This window comes from Verticillium nonalfalfae, assembly GCF_003724135.2.
Source record: "Verticillium nonalfalfae strain VnAa140/NRRL 66861 chromosome Unknown scaffold_141, whole genome shotgun sequence".
NCBI classification, from domain to species: domain Eukaryota; kingdom Fungi; phylum Ascomycota; class Sordariomycetes; order Glomerellales; family Plectosphaerellaceae; genus Verticillium; species Verticillium nonalfalfae.
Window position 1 is genome coordinate 32,203 of NW_021167366.1, and position 18,501 is coordinate 50,703.

The window sequence follows — 18,501 nt, forward strand, 5'->3', positions numbered from 1 at the left end:
ACGTCACCAGGCAGATCGCCACCGATCTGACACCAAGGCCCCCCGGCATGTGACAGCTTCGGTGTGACCAAGCCAGAGTCGTTCAAGCGACACTCGGGCTCATGACTTTTCACGAATGATGGTACATTTGACATGACTGGCAGTAGCGGCTGCGGTTGAGCGACCCAGCCAAGGCGGGTGGGACGGCAGAAGGGAAAGGGGTTGCACTAGGTATGACAGAGACGGGTGGGGTTTGGCAGCGATGTCTCGCGCGACTTGGGCAACGGCATCTGGATCTTGTTTTGGAAACCAGCGGGTCGTCACACGGCTCGCGACATGGTACTACTGGTGCAGCAATGAAAGGCATGAGGATGAAATATGATAGGCCGGCCTCGGGAAATCTTGATTTGCGTGAGACTGCATCCCATGATGTGACTGATCTCTCCTAGGAAATTGTCCGTCACGCGTTGTGGCGCGACCGCCGCCTTCACTCCAGTCCGTCGCAGCAGGCCTAATCGGAGACGGTCCAGACCCAGGAGCAGGAGTAATTCAGCACCTATTGGTTCTTTGGTGCAATGCTCCAACGTACTACGCTGAAGTACTGACAGGCTTATTGGAAAGGGCCATGGCTAAGGCACCGTACCTAGGAAAAACGTGCAATTTCTGAGAATGACATGTGGCGTCTGGGGTAAGGTTGCAAGCTCCAGCAAGATCGGTCGCCCATCGAGCGGAACCGCCTTGTGGCTTTAGATAGCACTTCCGACCAAGACGCTTGGCTTGCGTATGCGATAATGTCGGATGCAGCAGTGAAGTGTACAAGTAAGACCTGGCGATTGAGGTGGGGCATTGGATCGGTGTGAAGATGAGACGGCGCCCCAGACGCCCCAGACCATGGTGACGAATCCTCAAATGTGGCTGTGCGCAAAGATCATGCTGGGGGAGGCGACAGGCCGCGAATGTGTTCGTCTGGGCCAGTGATGGATGGCTTGACGTGGCTTCAGGGCCACTCCGCGCCTCGGCGGATGAACAGCACAACGTCGCAGTGCTGGAAACAAACCCCCCGTCACGGTACTTGCTCACACTGAACGCTAAAGGTGGGGAGAGAGTGCTCTCTTGTCTCCCTACCGTGCCCCGAGAACGAATCAGTCCAGCGCTGGGCGGACCCAGCAGGATAACATCCGCCGCCCGGGCCATTCGCTCCGGTAACGCCAGGGGCATGTGCCCAAGCCACAGGGACCGTGGCCAGTAGGAGCACATTCCAGAGCACAGATGGCAGGGGATCACCTCTCGCTAGCGCAGCCGCAGTTCGGGTAGTGATGTCATGCGCTGGGGTTTGGCATATTTTCAGTGCAAGCTTGCTTTGAGCCAATGCAAGGCAAGGCCAGGTCCTGCTCTCGCCCGCGTCGGAAGCCGCGACCCCGATCAACGCCATTCAACCTGCCCTCAACAGTTTCCGTGTGATATTAGAGTCGACCCATCTACTGTACGCCTTGCCTCCTCTGACTAGATTCTTTACGAAAGAGCCTGGCACTGGTGACAACATGAATCGGTGACAACGTCCCGCACGCGACAGCATTGATTAGGTACCACACCAGCAAGCATCGGATACCCAATATTTTACCTGTCCCTCGTGGCAACATTATACACACGAACCTCGCAGCTTGAAACAAGAAAACGATTACAGCAACAGGGTCGACTATTAATCATGCCGTGGGCACCTCCGATTGCAGATACAAAGGGCAGTTCTCCTGGGCCACAAGAGAAGAACAAGGTTCAAAATGGATCAGGCCGCGACCAAGAGGACGAGTTTCTGCGAATAGAGAAGATCGTTCAGAATGGACACCCGCACAACGTCTTTAAAGATGAGGCCGACCGAATCATCTACCCTGGTGTCTTTCCCGAGGCCGTTCAGTCTCCCATCTCAACATCGTCGCCACGCCCTCATTCCGATACCCTTTCCCTGAACCCCGAAACAGTGTCGCCCAACAATCAAGCAAAACCCACCACCTCAGAACCTTCGGCGGCTACAGCAACCAAGGAGTCTACACAAGCCGAGCCATCGGCCGCTCCTATCCGGCCCAGCGTTGACAAGAAGTGGCGCACCGATCTCCCCAGGCGCACAGGAACAGGTGCAGCTCGAGCCTTCAGTTCTCGAAGGGCCCCGCGAAGGGCAGGCACCTCCTATATCAACAAGGCGAATCTGAGCAATGCTCAACAATGGAACCATGCCGTTGACTCGGACTCTTCCAATTCCAGCTCGTCGTCTTCGTCCGAGGATGAAGACGAGACGCCTGGTGATGCACAACCACATCTGGAGCACGCACAAGCCAGGAGAGACCAGCGTAGGCGTGAGATTGATCAATATCGTCGTTTTCATGTCGGCAACGACAACTACAAGACGAAGGGCAAAGTCAAGAAAGATGGACGCCTGCGGATTTCAGTCAAAGAGACAGCGAATACTGGATATCTCGCAAAAGCTCTGGGTCATGCTGCTAAGAAGATCGTGGACCCGAAAGACAAGACCGAACCCGAGGAGGAAGCTGTTGACAGGCTTTCGACTGCTCCACCCTCTTCCGCTTCAACTATGACGGAAGCCCTCGGCCGCCGGCCGAATCTCAACATTGTCATCATGGTCATTGGATCTCGTGGAGATGCGCAGCCGTTTCTGAAAATTGGCAAAGTGCTCAAAGAGCACGGCCACCGAGTTCGAATTGCAACACACCCTGCCTTCCGAGAATTTGTCGAGAAGGATTCAGGCCTGGAGTTCTTCTCGGTAGGAGGCGACCCGTCAGAGCTCATGGCCTTCATGGTCAAGAACCCTGGCATGATTCCCACACTTGAGGCAGTAAAAGCCGGTGACATTGGGAAGAGACGAGCTGCCATGGCGGAGATGTTTGAAGGTTTCTGGAGAGCTTGCATCAACGCTACCGATGACGAAAAGGACATTCACAACCTGAAAATGATGGGAGCAAAGGATCCGTTCGTTGCGGATGCCATTATTGCCAATCCGCCAAGCTTCGCCCACGTTCATTGCGCGGAAGCGCTCGGTATTCCTCTTCATCTTATGTTTACCTTTCCCTATACTCCGACACAAGCCTTTCCGCATCCGCTGGCCAGCATCAAACGATCAAATGTTGATCCTGGCTACACAAACTTCATCTCGTACCCTTTGGTCGAGATGATGGTCTGGCAGGGTCTGGGCGATCTCGTCAATGATTTCCGCACCAAAACGCTGAACCTCGACCCTGTCTCGACTCTTTGGGCGCCAGGCGCTTCTTATCGCCTGCATGTTCCTTTCACCTATCTCTGGAGTCCCGGCTTAGTACCTAAACCGAAGGATTGGGGCGACGAGATTGACGTTTCTGGGTTCGTCTTTCTCGACCTCGCGTCCACATTCACCCCTCCAAGCGACTTAGAGGAGTTTCTTGCGGGAGGCGACACGCCCATTTACATCGGATTTGGCTCGATTGTAGTCGACGATCCCGACAAATTTACCCAGATGATATTCGAAGCTGTTAAGCTGGCTGGTGTCAGGGTGTTATTATCAAAGGGCTGGGGTGGATTAGGTGGTGACGACGTGCCCGCGAACGTTTATATGCTCGAGAACACGCCACACGACTGGTTGTTTCCCCGAGTACAGGCATGCGTCATTCACGGCGGTGCTGGCACCACTGCGATGGCTCTCAAATGCGGCAAACCAACCATGGTCGTGCCTTTCTTTGGCGACCAGCATTTCTGGGGTAGCATGCTGGGAAGCTCCGGCGCTGGACCTGATCCTGTTCCCTACAAAAACCTCTCTGCGGAGAAGCTAGCGGAAGGCATCAAGTATTGTCTGACGGACGAAGCACGCGCAAAGGTGGGGGAGATCGCCAGAGACATCGAGCTGGAAGGCGACGGTGCCGCCAACGCGGTGCGATCTTTCCACCATCATCTCAACCTTTCCGGCGTCGATTCGATGCGATGCTCTATCCTCCCCGAACGAGTGGCTGTGTGGAAGTTGAAGAATAGTGATGTCAAGCTGAGTGCACTGGCCGCCGACATGGTTGTCGAGAGTGGTCAGGTGTCCTGGAGAAAGTTGAGGCTCATCCGACACATGGAATGGAACGACTTTGAGGGACCAGGCGAACCGGTGACTGGAATGGCCAGTTCAATCGTTACCAGTGTCGGTAATCTATTTGGCGGCGTTGGAAGCGTTCCTTATCGCATTGCCAAAACGTCGCACAAGCGGAGCGAAAAGAAGAAGAAGAGAGAGAAGCTCAAGGCTATGCGTGAGACAAGACGAAATCGCAAAGCCGCGGCTGCCGACGAGAAGCTGCAGAACCACGCCACAGCCAAAGTCAAGGGGCCCAAGGGTACAGAAGTGACGGACTTTGAGACCGAGGAAAAGACACCACCCAACGCGGCCCAAGCGGAAAGCCCTGCAATGGCGACAGAAGGCGGTAAGCCAGAGCGTACAGAAACTGAGGCCAAGGTCGACAGGAAAGTACAGGAGCAGAAGCCTACCGGAATCACTAATCAGAACGTACACCCGCACGAGACGAATGGCCAAACTCCAGAAGAGAAGGAGACGCCGAAACGCCCCTCCGCCCAAGGACGAGACACGACAAATACTATGAGCTCGGCTGAAACTGCGTCCACGATGGAGAATCCCGTCGAAGAGTACGCTGGAGATATTGGTAGTGGATTAGGGAAGTCTGGCAAAGCCCTTGCGAAAGCACCGGTCGACCTCTCGATGGCCATCGCGCAGGGTTTCCACAACGCCCCGCGCCTCTATGGTGACGATACCGTCCGAAGGCCAACACGCGTTACAGGCATGCGCTCAGGCTTAAAAGCAGCTGGCTCAGAATTCGTTTACGGGATCTGGGACGGCACCACCGGTGTTGTACTACTTCCTGTACGAGGAGCGAAGAAGGACGGCGTCGTCGGCTTTGTCAAAGGAACTGGCATGGGTGTCGGCGGCCTGGTACTTAAGTATCTCTCTGCTATCGCCGGTCCCGTCGGGTACACCCTCAAAGGCGTTGTCAAGCAAGCGGGTCGCGACAAACAGCCCGATAGGGTCATACGCCGCGCTCGGATCATCCAGGGCCAGCGAGAGGCTCAAAAGCTCGGCGCTGACAAGAAGGAGCTCGAGAACGAAGTCCTCCAAGGCTGGCGCCTTATGCGTGAACTGTGGGAGGCATTAGAACAGGTCGAGAAGCATCGCGGCGGTGTTCGTGGGTGGGCCGGCGCGAAGAAGAAGCGCGGCCTGAACGCGGCGTTCCAAAGTGTCGACACGGCGGAGCGGGCACTCGCTGCCGTGAGGCGTGGCGACGACGTCAGCACCGTTGTCGGAACGGAGCGCAAGCTTCGCAAGGACGAGGATAAGCCAAAGCAGGGCGTCGATGCTGCTGTCTGGGCCGGTTCGGACAGACGAAGCGTCGATACGCGAAAGAGCATTGGTAGTCGGCGATCTGTCGACGACAAGGACGGCCGGTCGGAGAAGCGAGGCGTAGGAAAAACGACGAATGATATTCCCGAGGAGGCTAACGACGTGCCGGCAATGCCGCAGGTTGAGCGCGCGGCAACGTCGGTTTAGAAAGCCTCTTCTCCTCGGCTCCCGGCATGTTGAATAAGGTTGGAAACTACTTTTCTTTTTTCGCGCAATGGGGGTTAGCTAGTTGGAGAGACAGCGCGCGCGTGCGTCTATTTCCAGGCCCCCTTTTTATGGCCATCAGACGCGACATCATGCTATAATATACCCCCGGTCTTATGATACAATGGCCATTCCTTCAGCGAGAGCTGCGGCCTGGACAAACAGAGTACAACTCGCGTAAAACAAGCGTTGCTGTGCCGTGTTCCGTTGTATCAGCTCAGCATGAACGCATCGATAACCCCTTTTTGTCTCTCTTCTCCAAACGTGTTGGCAGCGTCTCGAGAAATGCATTCTATATTCAAATAAAGGGTATCGATTTGCTATACTCCATAATTCCAAGAAAACCACAACATGGACTTTCAGACTCCCAAACTCCACTGGACCCCGAGTCGTCATCTTTCGTTTACGTCTTCGTCTTCTAGCCGATCAGATCGTCTTGTCATTATCCGCTGCGTGTTCTCTGTCGAGCAAAAAAAGCTGGCATTACTGCTCCGCTCTCTTCTCGCTGATCCCAAAAGTCTCGAGCGCCTCCGCAGACCCCGTCACCTCCTGAATGGGCTCCTCGGCTGTGGCCCATTCTGGCGGAGTCGGTAGCCCTGAAGATCCTCCTCCGGGGGTGTCCGATGCTGGGCTCTCGAGGACCTCGTCCCTCGTGACGTGATGTGGCGCTGTGCCTATGGTGTACTCTTCTCCGTGTATGGCATCCAGAGGTGGCGTTGGCGGCCCAGCGCCCGCCGTAGAAGACTTCCTCTCTCGCTTGATGGTGGCTAGACCGCCGAATAATGCGACAAGATCCTCCGCAAAAGTTTCAGAATCGTGTCCAGGCATTGTGCGTCCGTTCTGCTCAAGAGCGACTAGTGAGCGGTTGCGTTCGACAATGGACTCAATTTGTTTCATTTTCACAGTCCACTGGCCGCGGAGTTCCTGGACAAGAGCTTTACTGGCATCCTCGGCAAGCGTGTCGGCTGCGCGGGCGGCAGCGGCTGCCTTGGAAGACCGGCGGCGGTGGTGCTCAGGTTGGTGCGAGGGCAGGATAACCCTTTGCATTGAGCTGTTGATGGTACGGTTAAGCTCGGCCTCGGAAAAGGGACGGAACTCTTGGATCGACTTGTTCTCCTCCAGACTGCGAGCCATGTGCGTCACATTAGAGAGGTTGAAGCCGTTGTCCTGAACATCGAGGGTCATCAATGTGACGTTGCGGGCGATTGCGGATGCAAGGTCGCCAATATTCACATTGAGCTTCTGATTGCGGATGCGGAGGTGGTGGATGGTCGTGTTCTGCGCCAAGCCAGCGAGGGAGCGAGAGAAGCCAAGGCCAAGCTGGCCTTCGTCAAGTTTAGCAGAAAAGCCGGACAGGTCAAGAAAGCAGACAGAAGTGTTGGTTGCAAAGAAGTCGGACACGGCGGCGCAGGCCTCTTCGCTGACTTGCCCGGCGGTCGAGGTACCGACAAGGCTGAGAAGGTTGATCGTGTTGTTGACGGCCAGGGCACGGATGAGCTTGATGAAGTTGGTCTCTTCGCGATACTCCACCATATCAACGAAGAGCATCCGAGGGCCAAAGTTGCAGCCGATAGCATTAGCGAGGTCGTCACCACCATCTTCCAGGTGGTTGCCACTGATAGCGCATATCAGTTCGCGGCCTTGACCCATGCTCCTAAACAGCGTAGCCGCCATAGAGCCACTCAGCCCGCAGTTGTTAAGATCAAGCCTCCTCAACCAATTGGATTCTGGCATCTCCAGATATGCAGCAAGGATCATCGTAGTCTCGTCGCTCAGCTATCGGTTCGTCAGAATGTAGTTTCACTAGTGTAGATAGAGAACAAACCTTGATGTCCGAAAGGTCCAGTTCCTCAAGCTGCCAGCGCATTATAGTTTCATCGTAGAACAGAAAGTCCGTAAACTGACTCATGCAATTGCCGGCGATGCTAAGCTTGCGGAGGCGAACGAAGTGGCACAGGCTGTTCCGGATGAGGACGTGGTCGACGTTCCCAAAATTGTGTGATATGTCAAGGACCTCCATCTTGTAGCTTTGTTCCGGGAGCGCGTCCCATATCTCTTCAAGACTACGTTCGTCAAGGCTGCATCGTGAGACATCGAGGTGTCTGAAAGTGTCGGGCATGTTGAGCACTGTCACTATAATGTGCGTCAGATAGGGCCTTTCCTTTGATTCCTTGATTCAAAGAACATACCCAGCTCGTCTACTTCGCCCTGGGTTAGAGGGTTGCCGCCAAGGATGAGGGTATCGAGAGTAATATTCTGGGTTCTTAGTAGTAACAGAATTGGTCGCGCCACTTCTGGCAGCTCGTTTGAGCCGGACGAAGGCAGAGATCGGGCTCGAGAGTTCGCCGAGGCAATGCGTCGCGGGGCGAGGACATTCGTCAGATCGATGCTCCTGATGGAACCAGAGGTGAACGCAACAGCGTGAAGCTCCTGGAAGAGCATCGGTGAGCTTCGCAAGATCTCTCGATGGACACTATCGATTACGTAGCCTAGACGGGCGTCAGATTGACAGCGGAGCGAGATTTCTCGGGCACTTACCATTGCGAGAAACATCAGCGATGGAGTCATCATAGTGGACTAGGTCGTATCGTCCACACATGGAACTGAAGTCTACGTCTCTGAACGACAGTGACCTGAAGTAATCATTGTACCGGAGCGCTCTGAATACGGCGAGAAGCTGGAAGGCCGAGTACCCCTCCGGAGAGCTTGAAGGAAGCAGGCGGAACTCAGGACTGTTTTCTCGCCTCTCACATTTCCAGTTTGCTGTCCAATCCGGAACGTGGCATCCGTAAGTCGCGCAGTAGGCCTCTAGCGTCCTCTTCAGGCCGCCGAAATCTTGGCCAGCGGGTAGATGAAGCTGCGCTGTCAAGCCCTTGATCTCAAAGATGTCATTCTGTAAGTGTTGGGGCCAGGCTGGTTTGACTGCTCGATCGGCCTTCATGAAGGTCATGACAATCTCCCGGTACCAGCGACTAGCGAGCTCCAAGCGCTTTTCGGGTTCGCAAGGCATCCTTGACCTGTCAGTACAGTCGGTGCCGTGGTGCAGTGTTGCGTTCACTTACCTAAACCCCAGCACGAAGCGTTCCTCGTGGGGAACCATGGTTGCCTTGAGACGCACGAGTGATGTGATGCCAAACACCACCGTGTTGATCTCCAGGTCTTGCGGGGCTTTGTACGCTGAAGTTTTGGAAACGCGAACCAGGTAGCACTTGTTCAGACCTAGCAAGAGGTAGTACGAGGACGCATCACGCAGCTTCTTCGCAGCGTCGGAGTCACCAGCCTTGGCTCGAGGTTGGAAGGTCCTCTGGACCACGGGAAATATATCCAGAGGATAGCCCTGGCACATGGGCTCTTCGGCCGCTACGAGGTTGTATATCCTTGCCTCGACATTGGCCGCCACGATGCCTCCGGGCACAGAGGACCTGCCCACGAATTCCCTGATGGCCTGGCGTATTTCAGCCATCCATTCGTTCCTCTCTTGGGGCATTCCGAAAAACAGTTTGTTGTTCGCCCAGGAGACCGCGGGTGGTGCTTCAGACCACCAGACATCGAGGCCGAAATGAGGACTCGAGCCTTCCTCATTGAAAATGTTTATGATGCGACGCAAGGGAATCTGAAGGCTTGGCTCGGCGGATGTTGTGTCTTGTCCGAGAGAAGCTGTCGTCGACGCCCTGCTCAATCTGTTCGTCTGTCCTCCTATGTCAACAAATGTTGCTCTCGCAGCGTCTATACTGTTGAACTTGAGCAGGCACGTCTCAGTCAACACGACATACTCGGCGCGCGACTTCCAAAGCTTGGCATCGGTTTTGAGAGGACCATGCCTGATAACCTTCATTGTTGCTAGCTTGCCTGAAGTTTCCGATGTATGGGAGCTCGCAGTCGAGTCTTTGGAGGGTCGGCGACTGATGCGATGGAAGATGGAGGAGCTGCGAGTGGGGGTTTTCGTGAGAACTCGACGCGGGGGTGTCTGTGACCCCGATGGAGCCTCCTCGGCCGTCAATTCGAGGGACGACAGGCTGCTGAAGCTCTTGAAGGTCTTTGACAGGAAGCTGCCGCGCTTCTTCGCCGCGAAAGCAGGCGGGGCAGAGCCCGAGTAATCGGAGTTGCTACGGGCATGGCCATGGTGGCCATGGTGGTCGTGGTTGCCAGTGTGCAGAGCGGGGAGGTTTGGTCGGCTGGCGAGAACAGACTCCATGTTGACGATCCCAGATGGGCTGCAGACGGCGTGAAGATTCGAGTTGAATTGCTACTGCTGCCTCAGCAGATGCTGATCTCGGCCTGGTCAGGCCCAGATGGCCGATGAGCTCAAGGGAAAAGGCTCAGGCCATGAATCATCGCTCCATGACAGGAGAGTAACAGACGAGGGGTGTGGGCCGTCAGCGCTTAATAGAAGCTGAGTGGCATAGAAAGGGGGGCGGCTGATGTTGATGCACGATGTAAGGTTCACGGTAGGCGGAAGATGGTGTGGTCTGGGTATTGAAGGATTGAGCACAAAGACGAAGGGAAGGTCACATCCAAGACGTCGATGGCGTGGGAGCTTGGAAGTCTATCTAGTGTCTAGCAGAAATGTCTCGAGGAAGCTTGGAAAGTCCGCCAGTGACACCAAGACCAGACAGGATCAGGACTAGGACCAGGACCGGGAAGGTCGAGGAGGAGACGGAGACGACAGGCAAGACGCTAACAGTCAGTACTAGGACCAGGGGTGGCGGACAGGCATTCCGGGATCGAAAGATGGTACGGGCTTGAAGGGCTTGGATGGGAATTGGGGGAGAAAGCTGGCAGCCTGGTCTGATGCAGAGATGATGCTATGGATTGGCATCCTGTTTCCGACCCCGTCTGCATGCAGCCAATGGAACACGGAGCGGCGGGGGTTCCCTGGCTGAGACCAGCGCGCCGTAGTGCAGTCGCCAATGAGACAAGACTGAGCCGTTCCTTGGCCCTGGCGAGGGGTCGTCTTTGGGCTTCCTTTTAGGCTTTCGGGTGGTGTTTGGCCTGTCAGCCAGCAGTCTGCCGGTCTGGCTTGTGCTGGGCTTGGGGAGCACAGGCCGATGATGCGATCGATCACATCCACCGATGATGTCGAAGGGAGATGGGAGGGGCAGCTGGCGGCGCTTGGTATGGTATGTCGACCCGTTGCTGGGTTGTTGATTGTAGCCCCCTCCCACATCGCCTTGCCCGCTCGGAATGTTGGTGTCGTATGTACAGGCGCTTGCCCTCATCAGTTAGGAGGGACCCTTAGCAGCGCCCGCCCTCTGGGCTGTGTTTCCAATTGATGCTATTCTCAAGCGGAGATTTTGTAAAGCTTTACTGATGACGAGTCCTCGGGATTTGTGTTGAAGAGCTAATCGGGAGACATGTCAGCTGCTATACGGATACGAAACGGCGCGGACAGGCCACGCCCTGGTTGCTTTTTGCTGGTCGCTCGTGTTTGACCCCGTCTTGTCACCCTGATGTGATCCACGTGCGAACACCATTTCGGTGTCGTTGCCGGTGCCAGTACTGCCAAGAGGGAGACACCCCATCGTATGGAGGACCCTTGAATTGGGGTTGAGAACGAGTCGCCGGGACTAGAATAGATGTTCTCTCCGCTCACGTCTGCGGCGCATTCTGGGCCGCGTGAATTCCCGTCCACGAAAGCAGATGTTATTTGTGCCGGCCAGACGACAAAATGAGACCAGCGAGCGACAGACACTCAGGAACAGGTAACGGATTAGCAATCGAGGGGGGTAGGAATGCAGCATGCAGCGGTTTGCGCTTGGTCGCCGGGGAGATTTTCGGGGGCTTTCCAGGCGAAGCAAGTCGCCAGAGTGGTGATCCAAGTGATCTTCCGCAGGGGTCGAGTGGGCGCACCCCCTCACGCCCAATGGCGCTGCCAAGGGTGCGACAAGCCACTGCCGCATGCGCTGGTACTGATGGTGTTGATGTTGCCGACCGCCTGGTTGCCTGTCTGTCCGTCCTAATCTGATGCCTTGGTACCGAGAATGGTCGAGCGAGTCCGCGAGATGTAGCGAAGGGTGGGTGGGAAAAAGGCGAGTGAGTGTGAGGCTCGGTTTTGCTCGCCCCTTTGGCTACGAAACTCAATTCAAGAGCAAATTGCCCGGCTGGCAAACCACGAGAAGCAAAGGCGGTCTGGCATGCTAGGCAGGGCAGGTGCAACCTCGTTGCGTCTTTCACTGCCGATGCTGAGTTGATCTTGGTTTGGGTGCGTCTGAGCAGGAACGCCCGGATTGATCACGTGCCCTGCCATTTCATATTCCGGCCATGTACGGCAGGTCGCAGGGCTTTCTAGAATTGAATTCAAAACTTAGATTCCACCATCTAAGGTACCGCCTTAGGGACATCATACAGTCCTACCCCTGGTGTTCTGACGATGCGTATCACCCTGACCCAGGTCTTGTCACGGCCACAACACAGTTGTGGCTTCTGTGAAGGGAGAGAAGTGGCACAAAGTACAAGATGTTTGCTTGTCTAGAGTCTCTCTATTAACCTGCCAACACACCCTCGTTTTGCTGCATTCTCCCTTCTCAGCTCGGATATCAACTAGTCCGGACGCTCGCAGTCGATCTCCATGCTCCTGATCAACGCCCTCGCGGGAGATATCTAACCCCGACAAGACAGCAAGGTATGGCTCGCCTACCGCACACGAACAGGCCAGCCTGCGATGCCCAGAGAAGATAGCAGCATCATGGATCCGAGGTACAGAATGAGCGGCTCAAACTCGTTCAGTCCATACCCGGCTTCGACAGGCCCACTCATCAGCGGCGCGCTGATCGGGCCCGTCAGGATATTGCCGATGCCCTTTCCAAAAGCCATCATGCTGTAGACAGGTCCTGGGTCATCCGACATGATCGATCCAAACTTTGGCCACAGGATGACGAAGCTGCCTGCAAACCAGCCATACACCAAGGCGAAGGCAAGTAGCGTTCCAAGGTTGGCGGCAAAGCCCCAGATGAGGAAGCTCGCCAGCGCTGAGACGAAGGTAGATACGAAGACAAGACCGAGAACATTGTGGACTCGATCCGAGAGGTAGCCCATGGCGACCTGTCCGAACGTAGTTGCGAGGTTATGGGCCGACAGGATCAGCGCACCCATTGTTCCTGAGAGTCCGATGCTAGACGCGTAGGTCGGCAAGTACAGGCCTGGGATATAGTAACCCAGGCCCTGGACGACGTTGGAGAAGGCAAAGACGTAGAACAACGGCTGCTTGAAGAAGCTGACATCGATACCACGTAGAGCGCCGTGATGCGAGACTGGCAGGCGCCCCTTGAGCACTGGGAGGACTGGGAGTACGGCGATGAACAGTCCCACAGCCACGGCCCGCAACGTGGTTTGGTAGCCGTATTTGGCCAGAAGGACTTGGAGGAGGAACGGGAAGCCGACGCCGCTGAAGCCGCCACCAGCGAACATGACACCGTATGCCAGGCCTCTCCTTGTGACAAACCATTCATTGAGCATGCGCAAGACGGGGAAGTAGAGAAGAGTAAAGCCCAGTCCGTACAACACGCCCTGAGTGGCGATGAGACCCGAAACGGAAGTGGCAAAGGAGGCGCCGACGAGCGATGCAATGCAACAGAGAAAGCCACAAATGATCATGTGTCTCTGCCAGTGCTGGAAACGCTTGACGAGAGGTGTCACGAGGGGTGCCCCCAAAAAGTATATGCTAGTGGCCAAGGTACCGACGACGGCGATCTTGTCATGCTCATCCTCGAAGTTTGGGTGTTTGGCATAATACTCCTGGAACACACCATATGAGAGTGGGAAGCCTGCGGACGAGCAGATGGATTAGCCAAACAGAAAAACATGGGAAAAGGCGGCTGTAGCAAATCGAGCCAGGGGGAACGCACCCCAGAGCAAAGCCTCAATCACGAAGGCTCCGAAGAGGAATTTCAAGGCCGGCGCTCCCCTATCGGAAGAAGGGAGAGTCGGAACGAGAGATTCGGCTTCCTCAACATCGGCTCCAGCCGAGGCCTCCCTCGGACTGTGGAAGGTCTGAAGTTCTGTCGCCATTGGGTGGGTAATTCCTGCGCACACACTAGACCAAGCGCAACGACCTTGGGCTGACTGGAAGCACGACAATTGCCGGTTTTTGCGAGAAAATTAAACTGTCCAGGGGAGGTGAGGGAGACTTCATCGAAGCCTCTTTATATCGCTGACCCCTCCGACCCCTCAATCGTGTGTTTGCATAGGGCGTGGAAAGGTATGATTCATCCCCCTCCGGTCATAGCGCCGGGCCCCCTTTCCGGTCCTTGGACCGGGCCGGTCTCGGTCGCGTGGAGTCATGGCTTGCCATCGGAGATCACGTTCACCACGAGGCATGTGGTGGACGCGATTCGGTTTCTTGCCGCACGAATTCGCATTGCATCCATCGATTTTTATACATCACTCATCCGTCTTATCACGTCAATGTCTCGTTCCACGGTCGCCAAAACTGGTTCTGCCAACCCTCCATGCACTTCACCTTCTCCGGTGGCCCGGCCCACTCGATCTTGGCGTCCTCTTCGGTCTGGTGTCTGACGAGATCGGACGTGAAGCCCTTCAGCTTCTTCAGCTTCTCGGCCTTTTCGTCTGAATACTCCAGATTGACGGCTGGCACCACAGCGATTTTGCCAAAGCCTCTGTGCCAGAGGTCCTTGCAGAACATTTGCGGCTCGCCTTGAGCACATTCCCCCTTGTGAACGTTGCGGAACCGCAGACCGTCGAGGAGAGGCGCAGCTGTGAAGGCCGTGGCGCCGTTCCAGCAGGCAAACGCCTGGAAAGGGACATTGGAATCCAGGCGTGCCTTGGTCTGCGGGTGGTTCCAGAACAGGTTCCACGCGTAGTCCCAGCTTCCGTTAGGAGGGATGTTGAAGAAAGAGTCCCCGTTGATGCCGCGTGCGACCCAGACGTCGTAGAATGTGGGATCGCGGCCGACATATGTCCAGTCCAGTGCGCAAGTCATGTCGGCGTCTAGTTTTCGTCACTGAAGCACCAGTTCGAGGAGGTCCTCAGCGCATGCGGCCACGTCGTTGATGAAAAGAACCGTCGTGTTGGCCGATGTGCGATAGGTGTGGTTCAGCAGAGGTTCCAGCGCCAGGTTCCGCAGTTTGGCGAGCTTCAGGATCCTTGAGCCTGTCCCTGGATTGATGTCCGAAGACTGATAGTGGTAAGAGAAGCCGTCTCGTCGCAGGAAAGGTGCCAATGCCGCTAAGATGTCTGCCGTTCCGTCAGGAGAATGCCCTTCGACGATCGACAGGGCGCATCGGTCTGGTCCGAGGAAGCGCATCACCTCGACGATGCTACCTAGAAGCCGCGGCAGGAGGTCGCGGCAGTTGCGCAAGTCTAAAGCGAAGTAGTAATCGACGTGGTTGTCATTTGCTTCGCTCATGTTTCTCAAGACATCATATCGCGTGCTATTCACGCGGGGGCACCCCAAGCGCGGCAGAGCCGTTGACTCGGGGTCGAGAATGGAGTCTATGTAGGGTCGGATCTTCTCTGCTGTAAGAACCGTTCCTGTGGCACTGTCAGATTGCATCTTCTCAAACAACTGATGAGCAAGGCCGAGTTCACGAACCATTATCTACTCGTGCCGGTGGCAGCACTGTACTGCTCGGTACGGGGAGAGACGTAAATGTGGCATCACTGTCTGGGAGACTTGATGACGTGATGCTTTCAGGTTGATTTTCCGGCTGCCAGTGACTCAGGAACGGAACATGGAGGCCAGAGATGAGCGTCAGGTGATCACTGCCGAGGTAAAGGCTTGCTGCCAACAACAAAAAGATCACCACTGGCACCATCAAGAGCAGGAACCGGCGGTCGTGGTGCATGGCGACGGATGGATTTGACGTCCGGGCATGACCGAAATCAGTGAAGAAAGGAAGGTATGATCAAACAACGCACCAGGCTGCTACGTAGGAGAACAAAAACATGATGCGCCTGTGAATTCTACCTATTTTGACTTCATGGGCCAGCCGTTGGGTGCTGGGTGGCCTAGGTAAATTCAGGGGGCACAACCTACAGGTTTGTCCGACTGGCAGCCTGTCCAGGTTGCATCCGCACTGTGACAGGAGAATTAGCGCCAACGAACGGAACGCTGTGATGATATGAGCAACAGCAGCACCAGCATGACCCAGGCGTCGAGATCAATGGTTCGATATACGATCAGGATTACCTCTCTTCGTCCAGATTGATGCATCTCAAAAGAAACAGCATTAGCAACAGAGTCCTGCGGATGAATGCAACAAACGAATCCATCAGTCAATGGCCATATTCCAGAGGCTTCATGAAAAGTTGTCTGAGGAAGTGTGTTTGATGGCGAGATGCGGAGCCCATCCTGGTGCAGCACAACCCTGGCGCTTGATTTACCAAATCCACGGAACGCTTCTTATCTGGCCAATCCAGGTTTTACGATAGACGCCGCAATGCTTGAACAGCCCACAGGCAGTGTGTCAGGGATAGCGCTATTGTCTCTTGCAGATTGAGTGTCAACGGTTAACAGGGTGAGGAAAACACTGACTCTCACACGTCGTCCCAACATCTGTCAGACTTCTCTTGTGAAGCCCCCAAAGCTCGCAATCTCTCTCTATATTGTCTAGACATGTCATCTACTATATTGGTGAAAGAAATATTGTAAATACTGATGCGGCTTCAGCTCTCTGGGCTGTATAGGACTCTTGATCTTGTGTCGGTGATTGCTATCACGGCTCGGTTGGTGATGGATAGTAGGTGGCGAGCCGAGGATAGTGCAAGTGACCTAGACCCAACGCCTTCTGCGTGAGGAGTGGGTATCAAATGTCCTCCTTTCGAACAGGGACGTGGTTTAGCCCGCCTCCTTTTTGACCTGTGCTGTCTGCTGCAGAAAGTCTTGGATGGTTCTTGAACTTGTGGTCCATCCTCGAGCTGTCGCCAGACGATGAACCGAGTTATGGATCGCGTAGTGTTTCTTTTCATGTTTCTCAACGTACTTGCAAGATGCTCTGGCTTCAAACCTTTTCACCAAACCTATGCCGTGACGGCCGCCCTTTCTGAAAATTCGGGTTCTGCTGCGAACGCCACTCGTCTTTTGCAGAAGAGGGCAGCCGTGACCGAACTGTCAACTTGCGGGTACGACAAAGGAGATCCGGACCGACCGAGAACCGCAAATTCTGGATACAATTGTCGCATAGATGTCCAAAATGGCCTTTGGGGATTCTGTCCGACAACAGTCTTGTCGGCTAGCGACTGTGGGCTGGCCGGAAGTTGTTTCGATGATCATGACTGTTCCACGGGATGTGGTCTGACGGACCGGCCTGATCTGACAACTTTCTCCTGGTATGTCTTAGTTTCCGTATGGGACTGCGATGACTTCGTATATTCGCATTCGATGGAGTACCTTGGTGAACTGACAGTTCTCGATACATAGCCTCAGGGACTTCTGCTCTACAGCCGTGCTCACAGTAGGCGTCGATCAGACCTACTCATACATTGCTTGCGGCGCTAAGTCTGGGACCGATCACTATTTCATCAGCCCGACTCCAACGGAAGATGCAACTTCGAGCACCGAGTCCTCTGTGACCACAAGCGAAAACTTTATATCCACGCCATCCCAGACGACCGCGATTACAGATTCCGTCGGAAGACCTCTGACAGAGGCACAGAATTCCCATAATACAGAACCTGCAACGTCAAGACGTAACACAGAAGCCTCCTCAGCGCCAGTTGAGGACGCTTCCTCGTCGAGTGAGTCCAAGACACAACTAGGTCCGATCATTGGTGGTGTTCTAGGTGGTCTGGCTTTGATATGCGGCACCACTATCGCAGTTGTGTATTTACTGCGGAGGAAACGCAAGCAAAATTCGATCACTGAGCAAGGCGAGCCCCCCACCCAAGGCAGTTCGAGCTATCGGGCTCCAGAGTACGCGAAATCATATGCTGAGGGTGGCTGGGGTCCACAGGAGCTACAATCAGGACGTGATGGTTGTGTCAGGAGTATTGCGGAGCTGGCAAGTTGAAAACTTATAAAATGAATGATTCACAGTGCCTGCACCTAGATTTTTGCCCACGTAAATGTATAGAACCCGAGCCTCAGGTTAAGGAGACCAAAGATGCAGCCAACACAGTACCAGTCTGGGGCAGCCCTCGTGTGCTCCTGTCAAATCTGAGAGGCTTACTATTCCCTTCTTTGAACAAGTAGCTCAAGGATACATACATTCTGCGACGTTTCGAGAAGCTGGTTTTGCATTGCGCCCAACCCATGGCTGCCGACCCAGGGTTCCGCAGTCTCTCATTTCCTGGAAAGATCTGACGACTACTAGTCTCCCATGGATCTTCAAACATTTGATCTGAATTTGAAAGGCCACGATTCGATCCTCATGGGACCCGAGCCATCTCTCAAGCAAGCGTGCACACTGCCACTGGACAAGCGTTGCAAATGCTTTGAAGCGGGGGCCATGTTGGGTAACGATTCTTTTAATAAGAAGCGGGAAACGTCCTGCCCAACGGGAACCCTTGAAGAAGTCCCTCGAAGCGAGCGACTGGTATAGCTTCAATGTTGACAGGATCTGTCGAGATACAAGCCTCCTCAAAATGTTCATGCGGAGGGTGGGAGCAGCCATCAGATGCTTGGTTCAGAAGTCAAGCAGTTGAACTCTCGGAAGAGCACCACATGAATGCATCGACAAATTAATTGCCAAATGCCATTCACATGGAAGCGCATCAGGCACAAGCTGAAGTGGCTGCAGATTTACGACGATTGAATATAATTTCCATCGTGAAGGGAGAATGGTGTCTGGGGAATACTGTGCCCAATCGTGCTATCCTGTTTGAAATGGGTGTTGCTTGCGTCAATGATTCGATCATTCCGTGCCGAGAGAGATCCGGGCAGAAGAGGGGCCATGAACGTCAAGAAATGCGTCACCACAAAAGCGATGGTTGGA

At 54.8% G+C, this 18,501-nt stretch overlaps 4 protein-coding genes across 4 annotated transcripts; 1 reads left to right on the forward strand and 3 right to left on the reverse strand.

Moving 5' to 3' along the window:
- Positions 1–1,684: 1,684 nt before the first annotated feature.
- D7B24_001910 (uncharacterized protein) lies at positions 1,685–5,554 on the forward strand (the record flags this gene model as incomplete). Its single annotated transcript, XM_028636129.1, has 1 exon — positions 1,685–5,554. The coding sequence occupies one exon, from the start codon at positions 1,685–1,687 to the stop codon at positions 5,552–5,554; it is 3,870 nt and encodes a 1,289-aa protein (XP_028491590.1).
- A 540-nt stretch (positions 5,555–6,094) lies between these two features.
- D7B24_001911 (uncharacterized protein) lies at positions 6,095–9,806 on the reverse strand (the record flags this gene model as incomplete). Its single annotated transcript, XM_028636130.1, has 5 exons — positions 6,095–7,387; positions 7,437–7,744; positions 7,801–8,100; positions 8,150–8,622; positions 8,674–9,806. The coding sequence occupies 5 exons, from the start codon at positions 9,804–9,806 to the stop codon at positions 6,095–6,097; spliced, it is 3,507 nt and encodes a 1,168-aa protein (XP_028491591.1).
- Positions 9,807–12,244: 2,438 nt separating this feature from the next.
- D7B24_001912 (uncharacterized protein) lies at positions 12,245–13,618 on the reverse strand (the record flags this gene model as incomplete). The annotated part of the gene is made up of 2 exons (XM_028636131.1): positions 12,245–13,374; positions 13,456–13,618. The coding sequence occupies 2 exons, from the start codon at positions 13,616–13,618 to the stop codon at positions 12,245–12,247; spliced, it is 1,293 nt and encodes a 430-aa protein (XP_028491592.1).
- A 388-nt stretch (positions 13,619–14,006) lies between these two features.
- On the reverse strand, positions 14,007–15,414 carry D7B24_001913 (uncharacterized protein; the record flags this gene model as incomplete). The annotated part of the gene is made up of 3 exons (XM_028636132.1): positions 14,007–14,557; positions 14,891–15,100; positions 15,162–15,414. The coding sequence occupies 3 exons, from the start codon at positions 15,412–15,414 to the stop codon at positions 14,007–14,009; spliced, it is 1,014 nt and encodes a 337-aa protein (XP_028491593.1).
- Positions 15,415–18,501: the final 3,087 nt, after the last annotated feature.